This window comes from Leucoraja erinacea, chromosome 2, assembly GCF_028641065.1.
Source record: "Leucoraja erinacea ecotype New England chromosome 2, Leri_hhj_1, whole genome shotgun sequence".
NCBI lineage: Eukaryota > Metazoa > Chordata > Chondrichthyes > Rajiformes > Rajidae > Leucoraja > Leucoraja erinaceus.
Genome location: NC_073378.1, coordinates 88,974,291 through 88,987,710, shown reverse-complemented (window position 1 = coordinate 88,987,710; position 13,420 = coordinate 88,974,291). Strand labels below are relative to the sequence as shown.

The 13,420-nt window shown below is 43.1% G+C and overlaps 1 protein-coding gene across 1 annotated transcript in view; it reads left to right on the top strand.

The window, feature by feature from the left end:
• LOC129712275 (retinoic acid receptor beta-like) overlaps nt 1-13,420 on the top strand; it is a 424,460-nt gene that overhangs the window by 263,586 nt on the left and 147,454 nt on the right. Inside the window, 1 exon segment of the mRNA XM_055660575.1 lies at nt 5,023-5,171. Coding sequence (XP_055516550.1) covers nt 5,023-5,171 — 149 coding nt within the window.

The following is a 13,420-nucleotide window of genomic DNA, read 5'->3' as shown; positions in this document are numbered from 1 at the left end:
CAATCACCTTCATTCTATGATTTAATTTTTGAACCTCTCCTTTAATAGAAATAGCTTTTCTCTATTCTGCTGTAAATATCCATACAATTTTTGATACCTCAGTCGGATCCCCTTCCAATTGGAATTAATGTTGACAGACATCTTAATCGGCATGGATGAGTTGAGCTGAGGGGCAAATTTCCATGCTGTACCATGGGGTTGTAACTGGAGGTAGATACATTACAGCATTTTGTCTGAAAGGAAAGAATTTGCAGAGCTCTGGGGAGAGAGCAAAGCAATGGAACATGCTGAATTGCTCTTACATAGAATCAGTATGGACTTCAGCTGATCGACTTCCCACCATGTTGCAACCATTCTGCAATTCGGTTTCAGTCTGTTATAGGTAGAAATGTGTCAGGACCCTATCTTGGTGTAAACGATATTACCATTTCATTTGTTTTTATATCATCTAATTCAACAATAGGTCACATAATGTTTGTAATCCTTTATTGCTGTTGATTCATTGTTAATTCAAATTGTTAATTCCACTTTTCCCCACTGTATCAAGCCAAAACTAGATCTAGTGACTGGGCTGCCAGGTCACGCTGATCAGTCAGTTTTGTCTGTAACTACATTTGACCTTCCTACGACTCAATCATGTCAACTATCCTCTTGTTCATGCTATTGATTTTCCATCTTTATTCTCCCATATTGCAGCAATAAAGCTCAACAAAAACTTAAAGAAAATCCATCCACTTCCCTCTTTCTGCAACTGTGCAGGTCTAACTGGATAAATCTAGATTGAGTACTGACAACTGACCAATGAATTAAGCAATGAGATTAGGTGGTACACCACATTTCTTAGTTCCTGTCCCGCTTTTGATGTATAATCCAATAGACTTTTGAAATGTGGTTGAAATTACCGGTTGGATGTTGTAAGTTTCTTGCTAGTAAAACTACATTACCATCAAATTTCAAATCATTCAAGTACCTTGTAGATCCAGCACTATCCATGTAATCTATTCTCCAATGCCCATTCATTCCTTTTAATTATATTTTCTAAATGTCATTACTTTTAAATGAAAGTAAATGCATTGAAATATGGTCGACAGGAGACATATATGTCTGTACAATCCACCTGTGATTTCTAAAATGTGATATAAGCTGCCAATACAGTTTTATTTAATTATTTGAACTAGAGTATCAAAAGTAAAATGTAATAACATTATTTTTATCAGTGACCTATTTCACACAAATTATTTTATGTTTTATTTAAACTATCTTTACTCCATGTTAAAACACATTATGCCGTTATGGTACCGATCTTTATTTATCATCTGCACTTTTAACATTCATATTTATCTGTGACTAATCACATATGATTTTATTGAAACCCTAATTATGTTAGTAATATTGGAAGCAAAACAGAATTGGACAGCAGAATATTTTTCTCGTTTAGAGCCAATGCAGAGAGTCAACCATGCCTAGTACTGGTACACCAAAAATTGAGTACTAATGCATTACTATAATAGTAATACGATAATGTATTTTCCAACTTACCTTTAACTGTCTGCACCAACTTTGAATTTTCCACATCAGCCATTATGATAATCCTCCATAATGTTTGGGGCAAAGACACATCATTTATTTATTTCCCTCTGTACTCCACAATTTGAGATTTGTAATAGAAGAAAATCACATGTGGTTAAAGTGCACATTGTGAGATTTTATTAAAGGGTATTTTTATACATTTTGGTTTCACCATGTAGAAATTACAGCTGTGTTTATACATTGTACTCCCATTTCAGGGCACCATAATATTTGGGACACATGGCTTCACAGGTGTTTATAATTGCTCAGGTGTGTTAAATGCCTCCATAATGCAGGTATAAGAGAGCTCGCAGCACCTAGTCTTTCCTCCAGTCTTTCCATCACATTTAGAAACTTTTATTGCTGTTTATCAACATGAGAACCAAAGTTGTGCTAATGAAAGTCAAATAAGCCATTGTGAGACTGAGAAAAGAATAAGACTGTTAGAGACATCAGCCAAGCCTTAGGCTTACCAAAATCAACAGTTTGGAACATCATTAAGAAGAAAGAGAGGACTGGTGAGCTTACCAATCACAAAGGGACTGGCAGGCAAAGGAAGACATCCACAGTTGATGACAGAAGAATTCTCTCTATAATAAAGAAAAATCCCCAAACACCTGTTCGACAGATCAGAAACACTCTTCAGGAGTCAGGTATGGATTGTCAATGACCACTGTCCGCAGAAGATGGTGCCCTGAAATGGGGGGACTATGTATAAACACTGCTGTAATTTCTGCATCAGGGGTCGGCAACCTTCGGCCCCCGGGCCGAATTAGGCCCGTAACCCGAAATCATCTGGCCCGCAGGTGTATATTTATTCCCGTGTTTATCCGGCCCGCCGACTTCCTTCATCTCCAGTATCTCCAGAGGCCGCGGCGCCCACACTTGGTGACTCAAGGACGCATGCGCAATGGCGGAGTTCCAAGCAGCGCCGAACTGCCGAGCAGCGCCAAGCTGTGAAGGAGCGCCAAGCTCTGGCTGTACCGCATCCTGCGCAAAGCCTCCGGCATGGCCGCGCACCTTCTGTGTCTGGGCTTCACTGTCTGGATCGGAGGGAGACAAAAAAGCTGGAGAAATTCAGCGGGTGAGGCAGCATCAATGGAGTAATGGAATGGGTCGACGATTTGGGTCGAGACGGCTGACGTTGCTCTGAGATCAGTCTGAAGAAGGGTCTTGACCTATTCCTTCGCTCCATAGATGCTGCCTCACCCGCTGAGTTTCTCCAGCTTTTTTGTTTAACTTCGATTTTTCCAGCATCTGTAGTTCTTTCTTAAACACACTGTCGGGATCAGGGTTGCCAATAGGCCGGGGACGACTGAGTATGAATATTTGAACCACCACCTTCAGGACAGAGCCAAGGCAATGGTCCGTAGGTGCGCCATGTTCGTGAGCGCCCGTAACTAAGGGCCAGTGCTCCGAGTGGCGTCCTCGAAGGGGCGGGATCTATGTGAACACGTGAATCGATGCCTGCCAACTGGGGCGGGATCCATGTGTACACATGATAGATATGGCCCGTCATCCACTCACAGCCATGTGTCCCGGCCCCTCTGCAGAACAAGGTTGCCGACCCCTGTTCTACATGATGAAACCAAAATGTATAAAAATGGCCTTTATTAAAATCTGACAATATGCACTTTAACGACACGCGATTTTTTTCTAATAGAAATCTCAAATTGTGGAGTACAGAGGCAAATAAATAAATGATGGGTCTTTGTCCCAAACATTATGGAGAGCATTGTATAACACCATTTACTGCTAAATTGTAAGTTGGTGTGTGCTGCACACTGACTTGTAGTAACGCCAGCTGAAAACATAAATATATTTGCAGAGTAATCTGACTGTCATCTGCCATATCTATCACAACTGAATTTAACACATTGGTGGGAGAGGTGAATGGATTGTGTGCAACTTTGCCTAGCCAATCAATTCCTTTTCATTGACAACTTGAAATCTTTAACCAAACCAATAATTGCAGCATTTCAAATATGCAGCATCCAAGTGTAATTGTGTATGGTTTCCATGTCACTGGGTATGGAGTCTGAGATCGCTGCCAACCTCTAATAGCAAGCCGGTGATAGTACAGCCAGTACAGTGGACTAAGTTGCTCATTCTGGCTGCAAAGAACTTTGCAGATTTGGGTGGTTCACTGTAAATTTAATTAAAGGTCTAGAGAAGATAAAGTTCACATATTTTATTCAGCTCTCTTAGGACACTGAGAAGAGAGTCCAATGAAAACAATTACAGTTGGAATATGTGATGATCTCTTCCTTCTCCGGAATGTGTGGTTAGGGAAAATAATTAGAATATTAGGTGACATAGACTGGAATACTCTTCAACAGAATAATAATACGAGTAAGTGTCCCGGGGTCGCGCGCACAGCGGGAGTGTCCAGGGGAGCCGCGCGGGCCAGATCCTCCCACCGAACAACCACGCTGCCGCTGACTGGAACGACAACCGAAGACCAGAACATGCCCCCGTAGGCCCGACTCGCCCCACTGGCCTCCCAGGCGACTGTGGTGAAGTCGGGTGGCAAGGCCTGTCGGGGCGGAAGGAGCCTCAGCGGTGGCGGCGATGGGAGTCTCAGCGACAGCAGCGGGAGACGAAGCGGCTGCGGCATCAGGGGCCTCAACGGCAGCAGCAGCCTCGGTGGTGGTGGTGCCTCGCGGACGATGAGCATGAGGGGAAGACAATGGGGACCTGCAGTGGGGGACCGCCATTAGGGACTGTGGGAGAACAAAGGGGGACCGGCATGGGGGAGGGGGAGAGCACTCTAGTTTAGAATCCTCTGCCCAGGGGATGTGTTTTTGTTTGTTTGTTTGTTCATTTGTTCTGGTGAAATCGCTGTACACACGGCAGCCAGTCAACAGTCGCTTGACTTTTTGTTTTTGTTTTCTCTTTTAATTTCAAGTTTTTGTGTACCTTGTGTGTTGTGACTGTCGGCAGACCAATTTCTCCCTGGGGATGAATAAAGTTTTATCGTATCGTATAACAACTGAATTCTACCTATTAAATATAAAAATGCCATTGGATTCATTTTCTATGTTTGAAGATCAAGTAGTGGCTCAGCTGCAGTGGGTTTACTGACTAACTGTCGGGCTTACAATGTGATGAATGCTGGGGTTTGATAAAGGAATATGATCAAACGGCCTCAGAAACTAATTCAGGTTCACCGTATTGGAACATACAGAATACAGAGCAATTTTCTTGGAATGCACTCAAGGAGTTGCCAAAGGAGCTGTTCCACCATTGTAGAATAGCAAAACTATACATTAAATCATTGAATCCTGGCATTTTGCCTAATTAATCTTGTGAGAATGATTATCCTGTTCCTCTATCTCTTAATATGATATTTCCACATTAAAAGGAAAAGGATCTTGAGGAAAATAATTGTCTGATTAGCTAAAGCATGTTTCCTGTTCACCATGTATACATATATTGTGTTTTATTTTTCAGCAATTGAAACACAGAGTACCAGTTCTGAAGAGATTGTACCAAGTCCACCATCGCCAATTCCACCCCCACGAGTGTACAAACCTTGCTTTGTCTGTCAGGACAAGTCATCAGGCTATCATTATGGAGTCAGTGCCTGTGAAGGATGCAAGGTAGGGCTGCTGGTTGCTGTGAAGAGAATGCACTTTATTGACAAGGTTTTCCCATAAATGATTACTGTTGTTTTCTTGTGGACCTGGTGTAGAAGATGATATCAATGTGTACGGTTTCCAAGCGTAGACGTTGTGGATTACCCCTGGAGGGAGAGCTGGTGGCACTGCACGCCCTCAACACCTGAGGCCTTAGCTCTGACACCTGGATAGAGATATTCATCTTCAGTCAGTAAGTTAGGGACAATTATTTATGGAACCATCAGAAATGAGTAAAAAGAACAGCTACAGAATTACTCACCGCAACTGTACACAGCCAAAATATTTCATCCCTTTGGATCGATTTCTGGAATATTTCAGTGTTTTTTCTTTTATACTCAGTGATATAATCAGTTGAATTGGGATTACTTTCCACCATCTTCCCCAATAGTCATTATCCTCTCCAACCTCCTCTGCAATGGATGCTCAATGCTTGTCTGTCGACTATGCACCCAACTACTTTATTTGTTCAGTTAATGCATTTTATTAAATTTGTCTTATGGGGAAGATGCAAGAGGTGTAGGGCAAATGTTTTGCTTCTGTGTGGCCGTACAGCTCCAGTCCACCAGTTTCATATAAAGGGAGCTGCATAGTAATTTCAAATGCAAGTTTTTCTTTGGCATTTGCTGTGCCTTTATTTAACAAATCGTAGAATTCATGAGGCATAGATAGGGTAAACAATCAAAACCCTTTTCCTAGCATGAAAATGTCAAAGACTACAGGAGTCTAAAGACTCAGCTTTAAGCTGAGAGGGGGAAAGTTTCAGGGAGATGTGCAGGGCAAGTTGTTTACACAGAGTGGTGGGTGCCTGGTATGCATTGCCAGGGGTGGTGGTGGAGGCTAATACAATAGTGGCACTTAAAAGGCTTTTGGTTAGGCAGGTGGATATGTAGGGAATGGAGGATATAGATCAAGTGCAGGCAGAGGAGATTTATTTTATTATGTTAGGCATGGATATTGTGAACCAAATGGCCTGTTCCTGTGCAGTACTATGTTTTTGTTTAATCCAGTATAGGAACAGAACTTCACATGAATGGGATTGGTATTAATTTTGAAATATCTGAATGTTCAGTTGATAGATCTGTTACTTTTGAAGCAAGAATGACCTAGATGAGCCAAAGTACTTTCTTCATGTATACTGTAAATGTTCATGACCAGGGAAATAGTAACCTGTAATTCTTTGGAGTGTGGGAGGACAACGAAGCACCTGGCTAAGCCCACATAGCCACATAAAGGGAGCTGCATAGTACAGCAGAAACAGCAACCAAACTCTGGTTTCTCATGCTATTAGGCAGCAACTCTACCACTGTGCCACTGTGCCGCCCACAGATTTACAGAGAAAACGTCTAAGGTCCAGATTGAGGTAGTTCCTTTCTTATTGCTAAAAACATCTGGAGTTCACAGGATAGTCAAATTACTTTCAAGAAATGTTTTTTTTTTAAATTTTGGTAGATGGTGACTCCACGTTTTTACTACTTAAAGCCACATAAACATGCTCATCATATTCTTGGAAGGGCAGATGAATGTGATATCTAGGGTACAATTATGTCTTACAGTCTGACGGCAGGAACTTCGATCTACGCACTGTCAGGATCTGTGGGAGGACTTAACAGCTCTCTTCCTTTTAACTTTCTCAGTCAGTCATCCATCCTTTCATGATTCTCAACACACAGCCATAACACCACAAACAGGAAACCCACTTGAATCTTTAAAGCTCTGAAAAAAAGCCAGCTTCATTGTGCAATCTGGTTTCATGTGGATGGGAACCAGCATTTCAACATTTAGCACTATCTGCTTGATGCAGATGGCTCTGTGATCAGTCCCCTCACCAACTGGCCAGATCCAATACATCTGTTATTGCACCACTGGTATGTAGGTATCTGGATCTTCCTGAACATTGACTAAACATGAAATCCCACTGTGGTCAATGTACCATTTAGTTTAGGTTTGTAATTTTGTGGGGGAATGGAGGTGCAAAGGGTCTTCTCAAAGATCAGTAACTTAGCTTGTTGATAATTGTCCGAATAGAAAATGCTAATAGTAATGGATGCATTTTCGCTGGTTGGAAGGGTCATCAAAATATTCATCAAACAGAATCAAATGGAAATGTCGGTGTTTACACAATAAACTGCAGACACTTGGACTTGCACCAACTTTTTCATTCATAGCAGTAAATTCAGTTGACATACATCCTTAATTTGGAGTCAAAAGAGACTGCAGCTGCTGGAATCATGAGTAAAAAAACAATGCTGGAGGAACTCAGCAAATCAGGCAACATTTTGGAGGGAAATGGATTGATCGGTTTGAAGAAGGGTCCTGACCTGAAATATATCCATTCACTTTCCTCCACAGATATTGCTTGACCTGCTGAATTCTTTCAGCAGTTTTTTTTTACACCCTTACGTTATTTAACTCTTTTCCTGCAGTGATACGCCGCAAAATTATTTTTAAAAATGTCAGAAATATAAGTTTGATATTTTGTTTCAAAAGTAGCTTTTTTTTGGTCTTCAAGAAAATTCTCCAAATGTAGAATTGAAATTTAAAATAAAAAGGTAACATTACAGTTCTAGACTGGAGCTATTGAGAATTCACTTAACTCAAATTAATCCAGTCAGCAACTACCACTGAAAGAGAGTGTAATCACCATCATATTATTTATATATATTTGAACAGACTTTGTATGGATATTTCATTGCTTTATCATTGTCGAGTCTCAGTCGTCACTTATTTTCAGTGGCTTTTCTATTTAGACACAATGTAAACAGAGAATGTTGCCCTTTCATCTCCTTTGTTGCAGTTGCTGGTACTATTATTTGCTACAATACACAACATTTCTATAATTGAATTCCTGACTTTAGATAATATCTGCAAAGTATTGTCCGTGGGGTTTTATTAAAAATCAATTCATGCTCTGCTTACAACATTTTTAGTAAGTATTATTTTAATGATTTATTGCTTTTGTATTTCTGCATGATTCATGATAACATGAGTGAAAGGGAAGCTCTCATTCTCTTTCTGAACTGAAGTACACTGGACATATTAAAATAATAGCACAGAATCAATAAATCATTGAGCTATTGCAAATCCTATTATCTTCCAGAGCAATGCAAAATCGAAATTTCCAAGACTGGGTAAATTTGTGTACGTCTAAAGATTGATTTGGCTTCTATACATTGAAATGGAGTTTAATTCCATCAGTAAAGTGTTATTGTTGTAAATATTTCAAAGCATACTGAAAACAGCCATATTATCACATCATTCCCCCTGAGCATTGAATTCAATGGGAGCTGCAGAAAAAATATGATTATTGTTTTTTCATTATCAATCATCATACCCGCATTTTACAAATCTATCATATGTTAAATACAAATTAAATTTGCTGATTTAAGGCAAATAATTAAAAAAAAAACCCTGGTTGTAACTTGAATGATGGGGTGGTGACACAGGGGTTTAAAGTATGAGAAATGCCAGACCTAATAATTGAATTTGCCAATTGTAATTAGTAATATTGCTGATCTTTTTCAGATAATTGTTAATTATTGTGATAGCCTATGCAGAATATGGGAGCAATAGGTTTGCTCCCAGTATTTGGCACTTCTGTGATTCCTTGGGTTTTTTTTTAATCAAATGGTGTATAAATCATTTGATGATTTTTATTCAGTGCATTCTTCAATTTTTCTTTAATATTTTCAAGTTTTTGATAGGCACATTATAAATTGGAAATCCATGTCATTCAATGCACCCACTAAAGCAGTTTTGTTTGGAAGTTGCCAAGTGTGTTCAGCAAATGTTTTATATAAAGGATCCATGAGCAAAATAAGTTCAATCAGAGAAAGAAAGATACAAAGTGCTGGGGCCAGGCAGCATCTGTGGAGAACATGGATAGGTGACGTTTCGGGTTAGGATTGATTGTGGTGAGAGAGAAGAAAGCTGGAAGAGAGGATGGGCAAGCCAAAGCCTGGCTATATTTAAGAGGGAGTTAGATGTGGCCCTTGTGGCTAAGGGGATCAGGGGGTATGGAGAGAAGGCAGGTACGGGATACTGAGTTGGATGATCAGCCATGATCATATTGAATGGCGGTGCAGGCTCGAAGGGCCGAATGGCCTACTCCTGCACCTAATTTCTATGTTTCTATGTAAGTGAAAGGTTGATGCAGGATAGGTAGATGTGTGGACAAAGGCAAAAGATTTTTTTTAAAAAAGATGTGAGATAAGGATGGAAGAGTTGGGAATTGAATACATTTTGGATTGAATACATTTTATTATCCATGTATGTATACATACAAGGATTTTGCCTTGGTGCTTTGCTCGCAAGTAACAACACGATATACAGTAAACAATTAAGAATAAAATATTATAATTTAAACGTGTGAAGAATGAAATAAAATACCAGAGCAAATGGAGGCTACATACTTTTGGCTATTGAGTAGAGCTACTGCTCGTGGCAAAAAGCAGTTTTTATGTCTGGCTTTGACAGTCCGGAGTTGCCTTCCAGAGGGAAATGCTTCAAAGAGTTTGTGGTCAGGGTGAAAGTGGTCGGAGATGATCTTATCCGCTCGCTTCCTGGTCCTTGCAGTGTAGTTTGTCGATGGTGGGAAGGTTGCAGCTAATAGCGTTCTCGGCTGATCGACCGATGCGCTGCAGCCTCCGGATGTCGTGCTTGGTGGCTGAGCCAAACCAGACCATGATGGAGAAGGTGAGGACATACTCTATGATGGCAGTATAAAACTGGACCATCATTGCCTGTGGCAGATTGTGTTTTCTCAGCTGCTGCAGGAAGTACATCCTCTGTTGGGCCTTTTTGACTGTGGACCGATGGTGGCCTCCCATTTCAGGTCCCTGCAGTGACAAGTGGGGTACCGCAAGGCTCGGTGCTGGGGCCGCAGCTATTTACAATATATATCAATGATTTATATGAAGGGATTCAAGGTAACATTAGCAAATTTGCAGATGACACAAAGCTGGATGGCAGTGTGAAGTGGGAGCAGGATGCCATGACAATGCAGGGTGACTTGGACAGGTTGGGGGAGTGGGCAGTGGGAGTTTAATGTGGACAAATATGAGGTTATCCACTTTGGTAGCAAAAACAGGAAGGCAGATTATTATCTAAATGGTGTCAAGTTGGGAAAAGGGGAAGTACAATGGGATCCGGGGGTCTTTGTTCATCAGTCAATGAAAGGAAGCATGCAGATACAGCATGCAGTGAAGAAAGCGAATGGCATGCTGGCCTTCATAAGAAGAGTATAGGAGCAAAGAGGTCCTTCTGCAGTTGTACAGGGCCCTGGTGAGACCACACCTACAGTATTGTGTGTAGTTTTGGTCCCATAATTTGAGGAAGGACATTCTTGCTATTGAGGGAGTGCAGCGTAGGTTTACAAGGTTAATTCCCGGGATGGCGGGACTGTTGAGAGATTGGGGCGGCTGGGCTTGTATACTCTGGAATTTAGAAGGATGAGAGGGTATCTTATTGAAACATATAAGATTATTAAGGGTTTGGACAGGCTAGAGGCAGGAAACATATTCCTGATGTTGGGGGAATCCAGAACCAGGGGCCACAGTTTAAGAATAAGAGGTGAGCCATTTAGAACGGAGATGAGGAAACACTTTCTTCACACAGAGTTGTGAGTCTGTGGAATTCTCTGCCTCAGAGGGCGGTGGAGGCCAGTTCTCTGGATACTTTCAAGAGAGAGCTAGATAGGGCTCTTAAAGATAGCGTAGTCAAGGGATATGGGGAGAAGGCAGGAACGGGGTAATGATTTTGAATGATCAGCCATGATCACATTGAATGACGGTGCTGGCTCGAGGGGCCGAATGGCCTACTCCTGCACCTATTGTCTTTTGATGGTTCCAAGGAACTTAAATGACTCCACAGATGCGACTGTGGTGTTGTTGATGGTGAGTGGGGGGAAGGGAGGGGGAGCTCTCCTAAAGTCGGCAGTCAGTTCCACTGTCTTAAGAGCATTGAGCTCCAGGTTGTTGCAATGGCACCAGGACGCTAGCTGTGCCACTTCCTGTCTGGAGGCTGATTCCTCCTCATCCTGGATCAGTCCAATCAGGGTTGTGTCATCTGCAAACTTGAGAAGCTTGACAGAGGAGTCTGTGGAGGTGCAGTCATTGGTGTAGAGAGAGTAAAGGAGAGGAGAGAGTACGCAGCCTTGCGGTGCTCCTATACTGAGAGTCAGCGGGTCCGAGATGTACTTTCCCAGCCTCACATGCTGCTTCCTGTCTGTCAGGAAGCTGGTGATCCACTGACAGAGGGGTTCAGGTACTGTCAACTGGGAGAGTTTGTAGTGTAGTAGCTCTGGCACAATGGTGTTGAATGCAGAGCTAAAATCAACAAACAGGATCCTTGCATAGGTCCCCTGGCAGTCTAGTTGCTGGAGGTTGAAGTGCAGGCCCAGGTTGACTGCATCATCCACTGATCTATTGGCCTGATATGCAAACTGCAGAGGGTCCAGCAGGGGATTTGTGATATTTTTCAGCTGGCCCAGCACGTCTTTCAACGGTCTGCAAGATTACAGAGGTCAGTGCGACAGGCCTGTAGTCATTAAGACCAGTAATCCTTGGCTTTTTGGGTGCAGGAACAATAGTGGAGACTTTGAAGCAGGCAGGGACAGTACATGTTTGCAGGGACTGGTTGAAAATGTCTGTGTAGACTGGTGCCAGTTGTTCGGCACAGAGCTTGAGGGTAGAGGGGGAAACGGTCCTAGAGATTTCCGGATTTTCTGTCTCATGAATAGCTTCTCCACTTCCTCAATTTCTATTGTTAGTGATGGAGAAGTGGCCAGAGTGATGATGGGCAGCAAGGAGGGGGTGGGTAGTGGACGAGGGCCCAGTCTTTGCAGACAAGAGTCAAGAGTCAAGAGTCAATTTAATTGTCATTTGGACCCCTGGAGGTCCAAACGAAATGCCGTTTCTGCAGCCATACATTACACACAAATAGACCCCGGACACAACATAATTACATTTAACATAAACATCCATCACATAGCTGTGATGGAAGGCCAAATAAACTTATCTCTCCACTGCACTCTCCCCCCCCCCCGATGTCAGAGTCAAAGTCATAGCCCCCGGCTGGCGATGGCGATTGTCCCACGGCCATTAAAGCCACGCCGGGTGGTGCGAGGTCGCACACCGGGTCTTGGTGTTAGAGCCCCCGGCGTGCGCTCGCAGAGTCCGCGGCCATTCCAGCCGCGCGGGGCAGTGATGTTAGGCCCCGCTCCAGGAGCTCTTCAACCCCGCAACTCGGGCGGGAGAAGTCGCCGTTGCAGGAGCCCCGAAAAGCGGTCTCCCTCCAGGGAGCCGTGGGCTCCCGGTGCCGTCGTCCACAGACCCGTCGTTGGAGCCTCCGACTCTCCGGTAGCAGCAGCAGCAGTCAGGCTATAAGTGGGTGTGAAGTGGTGATTGGGGAAGGGTCCAGCCTTTGCAGACTGGTCATGGGGAAGGGTCCTTCTGTCGTATAGACCTGCAGCTCCGTTGGGGCGAGCCAGGCCAACGTCTTATCGTCCAGGTCAATCAGACCTCGTTCACCATTTGGTGGCCGGTGAGGTCCAGTCTTTGCAGACTGGAGTCAAGCTGTGAGTAGGTGTGAAGTGGTGATTGGGGAGGAGTGGGTGAGGGAGGGGGTACCGGGTTTATGTTTCTGTCTATCGAGCCTGCAGTAGAACTCATTCAGGTCGTTGGTCAGCTGGCGATTGTCCACGGAGCAGAGGGTTTTCCTCTTGTAGCTGGTGATTTCTTGTAAGCCCTTCCACACTGAAGATTTCATTAGCTGAGAACTTGCTCCTCAACTTCTCTGAGTACCTTTCCTTGACAACTCTGATTCCTCCTCAGCTTGTACTGGTCCTGCCTGTAGAGGTCTGCATCCCCGCTCCTGTAGGCTTCTTCGTTCTTGGTTCTTGGTTTCTTGGTCCTCCAAAATATTCCAAATGGAATTTAAACTGGAGGTGGTGGAGGGAGGACTTAAGCCAGAAAGGGTTATTGGGAAGAAAGAGCTACCTTAAATTTAGTTGCATCTTTAGACTGTCGGAACTGTCTGAGTTCTGCTGTAAACCAAGGCTTGTCATTGTTGAACCTGATCCGGGTCCTAGTGGGAATGCAACTGTCCTCACAAAAGCTGACCTATGATGTCACGGTGTCTGTATATTCATTGAGGCCTGTGGTTGCTTCCCTGAACACATTCCAATCAGTGCAGTGAACACATTCCAATCAGTG